Source organism: Ostrea edulis, chromosome 6 (genome assembly GCF_947568905.1).
Source record: "Ostrea edulis chromosome 6, xbOstEdul1.1, whole genome shotgun sequence".
NCBI lineage: Eukaryota > Metazoa > Mollusca > Bivalvia > Ostreida > Ostreidae > Ostrea > Ostrea edulis.
The window spans coordinates 50,020,347-50,035,807 of record NC_079169.1 but is presented as its reverse complement, the minus strand read 5'-3'; the positions used below and the strand labels follow the sequence as shown (position 1 = coordinate 50,035,807).

Here is a 15,461-nt window from a genome sequence, read left to right as displayed (position 1 = left end):
TAATTGAATTATTTTATGTCTTACAGTTGCATTATACAAGTTTCAGTGGGAAAAGATGTTGGGGGAGTCTCCTCTTGGCGTCTTTTGGGGAAAAGATTTATTCTGTATCGTAATTGTGGTGACCAAAACTACGCCAATATCCATCAATCTGAATACAGATATCAAGTGACCTTCCAGCTCTCATGTTCCCCAACTCGTACACTCCACCCGTATCCTTATTTTTCACACGACTGGCATTCAAAAATGTGCTAAAGTTCCTCACTGACAAAATCTTCGTAGTCTTTGCTGATCAAGTCTTCCAACTACATGTTGGAATTCCCATGGAATATTTTATGTTTTTATGATGCAGAATTGTTAAAAAATGTCTGTGTCCTTCAGCTTGACTATTAGATATATCGACGTTTTTTCTATTAACAATAATCATTTTCATTCATATCCCAGTGAAATCGAAATAAAAGACAGAGTCCTCCACGTCTGCTTCGCTCTTAGATATTCGATTGAACATACATGTACATGTAGATGCTAACGGCGAACAAACAATCCATCTTTATGACAAGCGGTGTGATTTCGATTTCACCATCGTCAACTTCGCATATTTACATGTATGTAGCAATATTTCATTATCACCTGCATATGGTGTTTAGGTCTCTCAACTGATTCGAAACGCAAGAGCTTATTCTGTGTATGATCAGTTTTTAAATCGAGGTAGGCTACTGACAAACAAATTGATGTTACAGGAATTTCAGGTCTTGTTTAAAGTCAGCATTTCGCAAATTCTATGGTCATTATAACAATCTAGTTTGCCAATATAACCTGTGATTGGGCCAAATGCTGGCTTACGTGTTTTATTTCAATTGTTAGATCGTTCTTTACATACCTATATTTTGACTACGGATTACTCCGTTTACCTGACCAAGATATAGGACTCACGGCGGATGTGACCGGTTGAAAGGGGATGCTTGCTCCCCAAGGAACCTGATCCCACCCCTGATATATCCAGAGGTCGTGATTGCCCAACTCTCTTTTTGTATACCTTTTGTGTACCTTTAGGGAGTTATGAGGTTAATCACTGAACGTTTATCTGAGAATGTTTGACTACAAACTTCCTCATCCTCGTGTTCGTTGTCTTCAACTTTTCATTCAAACTCCCCAATCAGCATGAGAATGTTTATCTGTCTATAAAATTCCTTACGCTACATATTGTACAAATTGTGAGACTGTTATCTGTCTACAAACTTCCATACATTACATGTTGTACAAATTGTGAGAATGATATCTGACTACAAACTTCCTTATACTAAATACTGAACACAAAGTGAGAATGTTTATCTGACTACAAACTTCCTTATACTAAATACTGAACACAAAGTGAGAATGTTTAACTGACTACAAACTTCCTTATACTAAATACTGAACACAAAGTGAGAATGTTTAACTGACTACAAACTTCCTTATACTAAATACTGAACACAAAGTGAGAATGTTTAACTGACTACAAACTTCCATATACTAAATACTGAACACAAAGTGAGAATGTTTAACTGACTACAAACTTCCTTATACTGAACACAAAGTGAGAATGTTTATCTGACTACAAACTTCCTTATACTAAATACTGGACACAAAGTGAGAATGTTTAACTGACTACAAACTTCCTTATACTAAATACTGAACACAAAGTGAGAATGTTTATCTGACTACAAACTTCCTTATACTAAATACTGAACACAAAGTGAGAATGTTTATCTGTCTACAAACTTCCATACATTACATATTGTACAAATTGTGAGAATGTTATCTGTCTACAAACTTCCATACATTACATGTTGTACAAATTGTGAGAATGTTATCTGACTACAAACTTCCTTATACTAAATACTGAACACAAAGTGAGAATGTTTATCTGACTACAAACTTCCTTATACTAAATACTGGACACAAAGTGAGAATGTTTAACTGACTACAAACTTCCTTATACTAAATACTGAACACAAAGTGAGAATGTTTATCTGACTACAAACTTCCTTATACTAAATACTGAACACAAAGTGAGAATGTTTATCTGACTACAAACTTCCTTATACTAAATACTGAACACAAAGTGAGAATGTTATCTGACTACAAACTTCCTTATACTAAATACTGAACACAAAGTGAGAATGTTTATCTGACTACAAACTTCCGTATACCGTAATACATACTGTATACATGGCGAGAGTGTTTTTCTGACTACAAACTTTAATTACACTAGACTCTGTACATAACGTGAGGCTGTTTAACTGATTAAAACCTTCCTGATAATGCATACTGCACGAAACATGAGAACGTTTATTTATCTACAAACTTCCTTATATCAGGTACTGTACAAAACGTGAGAATGTTTAACTGACTACAAACTTCCTTATACTAAACACTGAACACAAAGAGAGAATGTTTATCTGACTACAATTTTTTCTGGTACCGTATAAGTTTTACATACTGTACATAGAATGTTTACCTGACTACAGGTAAGTCGATATAAAATCAGCCACATCTCCATCTATATTTAATTGTCTATATACAAATAACACAGTCGGTTACAACACCAACAGTGGCTTATTCATGAAAAAAAAAATTCTTACGATTGAGATGAAATTCTTAAGGTAGCTCCATCCTCAAGTGATTTATCAATAGTAATGGTTGAAAGAAGAAAAAACTATTTATTTCTACTCAATATAGTTAAATTTAATCAATAACCAAGAGAATGTGTATGTTGCCACCTTTTTAAAAATGTCAGACATACAAAAACAAAAGGATATGTCAACATCAGAAAATCACACATTTTTGTTACACAGAACATCGTCAAAACCGCTTTCAACTCAATTGGATCCCGACTGATTTTATGACACGTGAACTAAGAAGGTCTGCTTTGATAGCAACCGTAAATCTGATTGAAAATAGTCAAAAAACACAGGAGAGTATTGACGGGATCTATGATAATTTATGTGAAGTAATTTCTAACGAAATGGAAACCGTGATTCCCAAAGTTAAACCTAAAAGCAAGAATAAACGTTTTAAAACTAACAAACCATACTGGACGGAACAATTATCAGACCTATGGGGTGCCACGCGGGAAACAGAAAATAACTTCATACGGTATAAAGGGGATAGGAAAGTCAAATCGACCCTTAGACGGGAATATATCAAAGCACGAGATACATTTGATAAAGCTCTTAGACGAGCTGAACGCGCCTACAAGAAATCAATTGCTAATTATATTGAAGATATGAGCTCTACAAATCCAAACGATTTCTGGAACAAAATTCGAACTCTTGGTCCTAGAAATAAACAAAATATACCAATGGAGGTTTTGGAGGATGATAGAAATGTTTTATCCAACGAACGGAATGTCCTGTAAAGATGGAGAACTGATTTTGAATACAATGGAAGTGGAATAAGCGAATTTGATAACATTCGAAATCCGATAAATATACAGTGTACATTTTAAATTAAGAAAACTATATGGAAGAACAATTCTACAAGTGTAACGAAGAAATAAATCATGGCATATCTCTTCAGGAAATATCCGATACAATGATGCGTGCAAAATCTAAATCTGCATGTGAGTTCGACGAAATTCCTTACAGTGTTTGTTTTGAAATATCCAATAGTCATCGACACGTTACATGTACGACATGTTTTCCAGCACATTTTTGACACAAACAATATTCCCTCGATTTGGCGTAAAGCAATAATTTGTCCTATTCTTAAGGATTCTTCATCAGACAAACGTCTTCCAATGAATTACCGTGTTGTGAGTCTGCTGTCTTGTATCAGCTAACTTTACAGTTCCCTTATGAACAAAAGCATTGTGAGTTATCTAGAGAATAACGATATTTTAGCAGATAAACAAAACGGGTTTAGAGAGGAAAGATCGTGTGAAGATTATTTATTCACTTTGAGTAGTTTAGTCCAAAACAATCAAAATCTCTATGTTGCATTTATTAATCTTTAAAAGTGTTCGATTTTGTCGATAGAGATAGGATGTTATATAAATTTTTGTTACATAACATAGATGATAAACTGTATAATTCAATAAAAAATATTTATCAAAGCTCAAAATGGAAAACTTGTAAATTGGTTTAGCTATAAAACTGGGTGTTAAACAAGGAGATAATTTATCTCCTACCTTATTTTCAATTTTTATAAACGATTTGGTACAGGATATTAACGATCTTGATTTGTTACTAAAAATATTTAACCGTAAGCTGTCTATCTTATTACATGCAGATGACATTGTTTTAAAAACCAAGTCTCCAGAAGATTAGCAAAGTTTGTTAAATAAACTACATAACAGGTGTAGACGTTGGAAGGTACTTATCAATACAAACAAATCTAAATGTATACGTTTTCGCAAAAATAGCCGGTCCAGAGCAACCGATTTTGAATTCATTATAGGATTGAATAAGTTAGAAGCAGTTGATGATTATAAATATCTGGGAATAATGTTTACTTATACTGGTAATCTCATGAAAAATGCAGCGAATCTTGCTAAAACAGGGGGCGTGCTCTTGGGAAAAATCATATCCACAATTCATACTAATAAAGACTTTAGGTTTTGGGCTTATGAGAAAGTATTTTACTCCTGTGTAATACCTGTCTTGGACTATACATCTGGTGTCTGGGATTTCAAAAACTTTCAATCAATAGAAAATATTCAAAACAGGGTTATTCGGTATTTTATTGGGGTACATCGTTTTTCACCTACATTGTCTGTTTACGGAGACACTGGATAGATATCCAGTCAATATATACGTTGGATAAATGTTATCCCATATTGAAATATAGTATTGTTCTTTGTCAAAGAGCGTATTATAAGAAATGCATTTCAATTTGATTACAATAGACCGATCGACAAAGGATACTTACTCCTCCTAGGCACCTGATCCCACCTCTGGTGTGCCCAGGGGTCCGTGTTTGCCCAACTATCTATTTTGTATTGCTTATAGGAGTTATGAGATTGATCACTGTTCGTTATCTTCACCTTGCATGTTGAAACAATTAGAGCAGTTATTTGAAAGAAATATTTCATAATTTAGAGTTAGACTATCATTTTGAGTAAAAGCTATCGGTAGATATAAATATGGTTCAATCAAAAATACACTTTTATTATTCAAGCCTTTAGGGCAATGAAATTTTGAATATTCCCAAATTGCGTACTTACATGTACGTATACGTATCTTTTAAAACGACTTTGGTAGCGAAAATGATGTAGTTCTGGATATGCCTAAATATTTACGTTCAGTTTTGTCGCAATTTAGATGTGGAATTTTACCATTACGAATAGAGACTGGTAGATATCATGGAGAATCTGTTGAAGAACGAATTTGTACCCTTTGTTCCGAAAATAGTGTAGTAGTTCATTTTCTATTGCACTGTGCCCTTTATACTACGAGTATCGATCAAAACTTTTTTGAAATCACTGGATTTAACCAAATGTTATCAAGGTCAGATATGGATGTATTATGCATGCTAATTTCAAATTATCCTCGCCAGGTTGCAAAGTGTTTGTATTCTTCGTTAAAGTATAGACAGTTATTTTCAAAAATTAAGAATGTAAATTATGTGTATTAATGTCTATACATACATATGGTTATATACTTTCCCCAATATCTCATAAAACACACTGATGAACTTGGTACTGCAGGTATTTACATGTATTTAAAACATGTATGTATATTTTCATGTATTTCTCTTTATTTCTTAACGCTGTGCTTCGTTTTTTTTTTTTCCTTCATGCGTTGCATTTAAGTTTTGTGTTTAAAGTGGCATATAGACCCGATGAACCGTGTTTGATTTATTTTTATACTGTCTGTTAACATAATGTCTTTGAATATACACATGTCACTATAAATAAATCAACAACTACTACTACAGAAAATAAGATGTCTTGAATCGTTGTCGTGATGGTGAAATAATACATGCAGTCAAGAAAATTAAGAATAACGAAGCTCCATGGTACGGTGAAGTGCTCAATGAACATATCTCCACAACATTTTCTATTTTCTACCATGATTGTATAAAAATCTGTTTTTGATAAAGGTTTCATCCCGGGTGAACGGTTAGTAGGAATCATAAAGCCTGTATATAAGAACAAAGTGACCCAACACTACCTGAAAATCATAGACCAATAACATTGTTAAGCTGCCTTGGCAAACTTTTTACTTGCATATTATGCAATCGATTAAGAAATTAATCTTATAAATGAAAGTCAAGTAGCACTGTCGGTTACAACACCAACTGTGGTCTTATTCATAAAAAATCTTACGATAGAGATGGAAATTTTAATGTGGTTTTAGAAAAACAATATTCAACTATATTTGTAACACCAGTCTCATTGTACGGTTGTGAAATATGGGGCTAAGAAAATTTAGAACTTATTGAACGTATTCACTTAAAATGTTTGAAATTTATTTTAAGTTTAAAAAGTTGTACTCCTTCATATATAATTCATGGTGAGGCAGGTCGATTCCCTTCTTATGTCAATGTTTATTTTAGAATGGTTTCACATTGGGCAAAATTGTGTATATTTTATATATAAGTATTAACTAACGCGATATAATAATGAGACTTTCAAGAACCCACGGATCGAGTGTATTCAAAACATTTTTTGATTTTTGTGGATTTTCTTAAACACAGACTGAAAGATCAATTTATGCAGAAATGGACATGGTCGACTGATATTGATAGTTCATCCAAGGGTCATACATATAAAAAATTAATAATTTTTGGATATGAGGAATACTTATAAGTATTTTATCTGCTAAATTTAGAAAAATATTTGTTAAAATTAGAACTTTAAATCACCGTCTACCAATAGAGACTGGTAGGTGGTTGGGTATACCATTTGATGACTGCATGATGCTATACTTTCTGTAATTCAAGACAATTAGCAGATGAAATGCTCTTTAGTTTAGAATATACATAAAGCTTTTTCAAATGTAAGGAACAAATTTTTAGACACGAAATTCTGTTACAGATAACATTCTTTTAAATTTTTGTGAATTGATGTTATCTTTGAAGCCGAAAACTTTGGAAAAAATTTGCATGTTTATATTAAATTATAATCAATCTGTCCTTGATTAATATTATACATCTCGTGTACTTATGTCTTTTTTTTCAAGCATAATTTATATTGTATCTAATTACAAATTCATAAATTCTACCTCATGTACCAATGTATAAGTTGGTTGAATTGAAACTGGGGGTTAATTAGGTCGGAATCTGAATTTCAAGCACCTGCTTACATGTATGTTCGAGGTAAAGAAACCCACATGCCTTGAAATGACTCTGTGTTGCTTTTTTTGAGTGAGTAGTGTATAGTAAAAGCTGCGCATTTTTTTTATAAGAATATATAGAGCAGAAGTGGTAAACAGTGCAGGGATATCCTGTTACGAGCGATGCCTTCAAATAAACACCGACACTTAGGATGTGGCCCAGTGATGGCTGACTCTCCGTAGCTTGTACACTTGAAGACGGTAGACGAGCCGGGATAGACGATCTTCTGCATGAATTCATAGGATTATACAAGGATCATGAGTAAGTATGGATGTCGAGAGATTTGTTTTACATGTGTGCATGTTTATCACAGGTTATATCTGAAGTATGTATCCAAAGGATTTGGTGTTGTAAAGAAACCCCCTGCGTCTTGGAATCCGAGGATTAGTGGAAGAACTTGACATTGGATTGTGATTGGAATGACATGTATAAGCTTTAATTCCTAAGTTCTTGTGACAGTGAGATCGTGTGTAAAAGAATTTCTTTGACGATTGATACAACGTGTAAGTCACGTCATTATAAGATATAATTCTGTACAACTTCGTGGTGAGGCTATTTATAGAAACACTCTACATACATGTGTGCTTAGCGGTCTAAAATAACCGACACCGACCTTTATGAAATGTTTTTATACCCGTGATACATCCAAGCTTATTCTCTTTAGAGAAGTCAAGAGGCATAGCCTTCATCGACTTCTCTTCACAAGCATTCATATTTTGAGTCTGGAAAACGTGTAATTGCCGGAGTCGATGACGGTTTATGCTTCGATCGACATTTAGACTCGAATGCCTGGATTTATGCAATAGACAAGTTGTTTTCAAACATTTAGCAGTAATGCACAAAACTTTTACAAGGAAATCAACACTTACTTGTTTTTAATCCATTTTCAACATGTCCCCTGTCCCGAGCTGTAACAATAGGGTACCAGTTAAGAGAAAAGCAGGCTGATGTAATCAAAATTGTGATTTAAACCCGGGACAGGGGCGTGTTGAAAATGGATTAAAAGCAAGTAAGTTTTGATTTCCTTGTGACAGTTTTGTGCATTGCTGTTAAACGTTTGAAAACAACTTGTCTATTGCGTAAATTCAGGCACATCTGAGTCCAAACGTCGGTCGAAGTATAAACCGTCACCGACTCACCGGTATTTACACGTTTTCCAGAATCAAAATATGAATGCTTGTGAAGAGAAGTCGATGAAAGCTATGCCTCTCGACTTCTCTAAAGAGAATAATCCAAGCTCAACAAAATCTTATCTATTTAACAAATATGGAGAAATTTTCTTGGTTGGTGATTAATGGTGACAAACCAGTAATTAAGTGAATATCTTGTTAAAATTTTCAGAAAAAGAGGCGATGCTTTAGAACTGCAAAACTCCATCTAGTTTATTATTGATATGTTGGCATAACACAGATAAGTTCCTATTACTTTTGTATTAACATATCCGATTTGAAAATCATACACTGTATATTGTATCTACATGTACAGTAGTTTATAGCTTGGCTCACTACACGCTGAAATAATTTCTCAAATCAGTACGAATTGATTTAATCATAAAAGATATGATGATGTATAATAAAATATACGCCAAAAACGCAGAAGATAAGCAAATTTGATAAAAATATGATTTTCAAAGAAATTATCTCAGTACATATGAACAAAATACTCTGGCGGATTTGAACTCGAGATCTGTGGTTCACCAGTTCAATGCTTTAACCACTGAGTTACGATAGACAAACGAGTCGATCGATACAAATCGTTCTGAAAATTCTTTTTTTTTTTAAACTGTCTTAACTGTTACGCCATCTGGGCCAAAAATTAGAATAAACTTATCTTATGAAATATAATGTAACATCTACAAGTTCCCGGTCTCCATTATCAACAGTTAAGACATCTTATTTCAATGTGTAGACAGCCTATGTGGTTCAGATACATGTAGGCTTCCACACCAGAATATATATCAAATGTATTATGAAAATAGGCTCACCAAGAAGGTCGACTGGGCTCATATTTGAAATAGTATTAATATCGTTATGACTTACCGGTAATTGACTTGTTATAACCAAATACTAACTCGTCATAACGACTGAAATGAGGCAAAAATATTCTATAGAACAAATTTTCTATATATTGCTTTGATTTAAAAAAACAAACCCAAAAAGAATATGACAAGTGGGGGGATACCCTCTATTGATATTTTTCTTAGCCTGGTGGAGCGCGATCTCTTCTGATTCAGGTATTCAAATCGTACATGTATACGTTTCTTCGGAATTAATGTTTTCGTTTCTGTGAGATTGATGTGAATGTATTTTCAAAATATTTCCAGTGAGCTTAATTTAGGATTGAAGTAATTGCTGATATTACCCTTCAACTCCAAACATACATTTACTTATAATATATGTCCTTTAAAATCAAAATTATCCTGCGTCAAATTGTTTTGCTAAGTTTGCCAAATCTTCTGTCCCGAAGGGGTGTACAAAATCCATATCAATAGTGTGGTCCGATAAAAAAAAAATGAATTTCTTTCATCTTCTTTGACGTTGTTTTCTTCACAGGCACTTGAAATATGGCTATTCCCCCCCCCCCCCTTGATAAATGTTTGTAGCAATAATGTCTCTGAAATGTGTAAATTCACTGTCTATCTCACCCCTCTTTCGATAGGGAATTCACATATTTCAGAGAAATTATTGCTACAAAATAATTATTAAAAAGGGGGTAGTAATATCCATACATCAGGTGCTTTTGGTTTTCTTTTGTAATCTGTATCATGTGTATGGTACACGGTTATTGATCTCCTGTTGATACATACATTGTAAGTTTATTATTTTGTTTTCTATGTTTTATTCCGACTTTTCATATTTTCTCCATCAGGAATGGCTATGATGTATTCCCGAGGGGTGAAACTCGTCTTTGTGTGTGTGTGCGGAACAGCCATGGTAATGTTTGTCGGAACTTCATGGATGAACAGTCACAAAGAGGAAAGAGCAGTCATCGATCAATGCGGGACAAATTTTACAGAGCTGTCCAAATTAGATTCTGTGAAGTCATTACTACCAAAAGCTTCCCTCAAATACATGTATAAGGCCAATGGCTGCAATTTTGTACCGAGGCCTTATAAAAAACTGACGGCCAAAGAAAATCATCGTAAGAACAGATGTGTAGAGAATTTCAAATTGGACCATGCTCGTGGTAATGGACAATTCTGGGAGGGGGAAACACAGTACATACGTCATACACATCACAAATATTTGACGTCAGACAGTATAGTTCTTGATATTGGCGGAAACAAAGGCGAGGATGCTGAGGCCATGATACAAGCTTATCATCCGGGCATTTATATCATCCTAGAACCAATCAATTCTTTCTTTACAGCGCTGGTCAAAAAGTTCAAAAACAACAAAAAGGTGACATTATACAACTTTGGAATTGCCGCGAAAAATGACGTATTCAACGTAAATATCGTTGGGCATGGTGGAGATGCGACTTCCGTTTTCGCCTCAAACAAGGGAGGTAAATGTGAGTTGAAGGTCTACAATACAACTGATTTCCTTTATCGCCTAGGTGGTCCGTGTATAGACATAGACTTAATAACCATTAACTGCGAGGGATGTGAGTTTGAGATTCTAGAGACGCTTCTGTCCAGTGGTCTAATATCGCGATTCAAACACGTCCAGTTTGCCACACACCCCAATCTAAAACACTTACAGCGACCTGTCGAGCGGTACTGTGAAATTCAGCAGAAACTGGCTAGAACCCATGTCCTAACGTATCAATACAAGTTTTGCTGGGAGACATGGAGAAGGAGGAGCCGTGCATAATTATCATATGACAGTGTGTAAACAAGTTCACGGCGAGTCTCTCATTTGGTGCGGTTCAGTAATGAATCTTAATGAAGAATGGCTGGGCAGGTCATTCATGAGACATACGGGTTTCGTGTGATCCTTTCATGTTTAACTGAACCCGATATGATGGGACCTTATTGTCCTAACAGTGAACAATATCGTCGTTCATAGACATGAAAGGGATAGGGGTAGTTTTCTACTTCATATACATGTACTAATGAAGGGCGAATGTGATAAGGCGCTTTAATGAATGACAGACGGTTTTGGGGTAAGAGAGTTGTCTGGCTTTATGCGAATATGGACTGGTTGTAAGAGTGCAAACCTTCCGACACCGAAATGCGTTGTATAATTACTCCAAGATCATTTTGTTTATATTACAAATCAGTAGAACGCTCATTAAGGAGGTATACTACTCAGAAAAATTTGATATGGATGAAACGTGGAGAATATGTACAACAATATTTTGAAAATTCAAATTCACTTTATTTAATCAGAAAATGCAGTTTTAATAGAAAGTAATTTTGAAAAAAATTACCCCCCCCCCCTCCGACGGTTCAGCAGTCGACACGCTTTTTTCTCCTTTCTTGTACATGTATTGATTAATATTTAAACCAAAGACATAACACAGACTAATCATCAGTTATATTATACACTGTACTAAAAACACTATGTATCTAAAATGTGAACAGTATCCCTCTGTTTCTTTCGATGGAGGATTTCTATGTTTAAAAAAAAACTAACTTACTGAGTTACAAAGCTGTGCAATTAAATCGAACAGGAGTAGACAAATATTGCTGATATGCATATTTTCATGCATGTTTCAAAAGGAAGTCGGCCATTATGACGATGTAGTACACCTCATTAAATCCCGTGATGTGTGTTCATGTTGCAGATGTGCGTGATACAAATGTATTTAAAATACCCGGTGATTTTAGGCTAGTGTGATGTTGTAAGAGCATTCATTCATAATCATTCTCTTTTATCTTTTTGTATCAGTCGTTGATATCAGCCGTAAAGGATATTCGAGAATTTTAACTGCATCAAGCGTATATTATGTGTTAAAAATGGCTTTCTGTAAACAATTGTTAACAGAATTAAAACAAAAAAAAATCATATACTGTATTTAAAACGTCAAGCACCTGTAAATACATTTTACATATTTTTCTGTAGATTGTTTTGGTATTTACATGCATGAATTTGTGTTGACTACCTTTCGAACAATATTATGTGACGTAACAGCGTTTTATCATCGTCTGTTTCTCTATCTTATACATTAAAATAGCTTACTGTTTCATTATTGTTTATGAGAGAAAGGAGCTTGATATTGATGTCATTTTTATTCCCCACTAAAGAAAAGTCCCTTATAATGATTACAAGTCTAGTATTACAGTATATTAATATCCCTAATCATCATCACAAGTCTAGTATTACAGTATTTTAACTTTCCTTTATAATCATTACAAGTCTAGTATTACAGTATTTTAACTTTCCTTTATAATCATTACAAGTCTGGTATTACAGTATTTCAACTTTCCCTTATAATGAGTAAAAGTCAGGTATTATTTTAATTTTCCCTTATAAAGATTACAAGTTTGGTATTACAGTATTTTAACTTTCCCTTATAATGATTGCAAGTCTAGTATTACAGTATTTTATCTTTCCCTTATAATGATTACAAGTCTGGTATTGCAGTATTTTAATTTTCCCTTATAATGATTACAAGTCTAGTATTACAATATTTTAATTTTCCCTTATAATCATTACAAGTCTAGTATTACAGTACAGTGTATATTAATTACCCCTTATAATGATTACAAGTCTGGTATTACAGTATTTTAACTTTCCCTAATCATCATCACAAGTCTAGTATTACAGTATTTTAACTTTCCTTTATAATCATTACAAGTCTAGTATTACAGTATTTTAATTTTCCCTTATAATCATTACAAGTCTAGTATTACAGTACAGTGTATATTAATTACCCCTTATAATGATTACAAGTCTGGTATTACAGTATTTTAACTTTCCCTTATAATCATTACAAGTCTAGTATTACAGTATATTAACTTTCCCTTATAATCATTACAAGTCTAGTATTACAGTACAGTGTATATTAATTACCCCTTATAATCATTACAAGTCTAATATTACAGTATTTTAACTTTCCCTTATAATCATTACAAGTCTAGTATTACAGTATTTTAACTTGCCCTTATAATCATTACAAGTCTAGTATTACACATCGTCACAAACCACGGCCAATATGTACCATACTCCCCCATCTGGACTTCGGACCGTGCCTTGAGACGAAGATTATTACAGTATTCTCCTTATAATGATTGCAAGTATGGCATTACAGTATTATTTTATTTGTCCTTATGATGATTACAAGAACAGTATTTTCACTGATAGATATATTAAAGGTTTGTCAGCAAGTAAACTCATCATAGTGTTTTCAATGATAGTGATATACAAACGTACACAAGGGTTGTCACCTCCATCTCGTTATGTTCACTGATTTTGAAGGGTAGTATTTCTTTCACATACTGTACCGGAAGCTCGTAGTATTTACGTGTAGATATTTTGCAGCTGATCTATGCTGGATTAAATATCTTACTTCGTCCTTGAATACGATTTGAACCTGTGACTTACCACACAACGACTAGTTGAGAGTAACATCTCTAGCCACTGCGCCAGTGATGGAGACCACAGCGGAGAACAGGTATACTGACTATATCGTCATAATGGCTGACTTCCTGTAAAACAACATGGATGAAACTATGAATATTAGCAATATTACATGTACGATAGGGATTAATATCCGTGCATGCGGGTCCCGTTAAAGGACCCAGTCCCAATTCAAAATTGACTATTTTTAGTCGAGTTGCGTAACAAATCTCGGCTTTTAAATTGGCAAAGGATGGGCGTCCAGTCAGCGTCCACAATTAGCTTGCCCGGTCTCTAACTTTCATACATTTTGGTGCATCTTTGTGAGACTTGCATAACATGATCACACCCAAAAGAGGAAGGTTCCTATTTATTTTCTGGTCAAAGGGTCAAGGTCACTTTGTCACTAAATGCCATAGAGTTGAGCTTGTCCGGTCTCTAACTTTCATACTACTTGCTGTATCTTTGTCAGACTTGCATATTTTGATCACATCCAAAAGAGGAAGGTTCCTATTTATTTTGAGGTCAAAGTCTCTTTTTCACTATTTACTGTAGATTTGAACTCTAACTTTTAAACATGTACTTATCAGACTTTTGTTTCACTATTTACTGTAGGTTTGAACTCTAACTTTTAAACATGTACTTATCAGCCTTCTGTTTCACTATTTACTGTAGATTTGAACTCTAACTTTTAAACATGTACTTATCAGACTTCTGTTTCACTATTTACTGTAGATTTGAACTCTAACTTTTAAACATGAACTTATCAGACTTCAAATCCTGATAACATTCAAGATTCATGTTGCTTTTGAAAATCCAAAAGTCAAGGTCATTATCACACTAAATACCTATTGTGGCCATTCAAAGCTTCATACTTATAAACTGTATTAAATACGTGCAGGTTTGTACTTCGTGAATGCAAGCGTGCATAATTTCCCAAACCTGGAACTCGGCCATACGCATCTTTGATGCGTTTTAGCGATTTTTTTATGTTTATGCAACGTACATGTACATCTTGGGAATGATTTTATATAATTATCTAATATGATGCATAAAGTTTGCCGATGTAAATGAAATTTAAACACATAATGACATACCTCAAGCCCCCTATTTTATTTACAAAATACCACCGACTTTTATTTATATCCAACATAAAATTTTGAGCATAAATGTATGTACCTTTTATCATGATCTATAAATAACTGCATTTTGTTTTTCTACCTACAATGCACTGTTTTATTATTTTGGTCTAAGCAATTTTCCCAAAATAGCAGTTTTTCGACGTAAAATTCTCAAATGAAACGGTACCGGAACCTGTATCAAGAAGGGTCAATTAAGCCCTGCCCGGAGAGTAGGCTTAAATTGAAAATATTCGAGTAGTTATTTTGGGACTTGCAAACAATATCCACTGAATCAAACTCGCAACATTGCATCATGGACAAAGTTTGCTCAGAAACATCGAGTTGCTTAGAATTATATGAATTTCGACAAATAAATAGCCATTTTAAATCTCAATTTATGGTCACTTATCCTGTAGCGACTTCGAGTCATCCAAAGAGGCTATCAGACTCAGTATCAGCCAGTACAGCAATGTTGACCCCTTGTTCTGCTGCAGCTTTTGTGGGCAACCACTGAGCC

At 34.0% G+C, this 15,461-nt stretch overlaps 1 protein-coding gene across 1 annotated transcript; it reads left to right on the top strand.

The window, feature by feature from the left end:
* Positions 1-7,380: 7,380 nt before the first annotated feature.
* On the top strand, positions 7,381-12,447 carry LOC125647976 (uncharacterized). Its single transcript, XM_048874857.2, has 2 exons — positions 7,381-7,578; positions 10,186-12,447. The coding sequence occupies exons 1-2, from the start codon at positions 7,575-7,577 to the stop codon at positions 11,130-11,132; spliced, it is 951 nt and encodes a 316-aa protein (XP_048730814.2). The 5' UTR covers positions 7,381-7,574; the 3' UTR covers positions 11,133-12,447.
* The last annotated feature ends 3,014 nt before the right edge of the window (positions 12,448-15,461 follow it).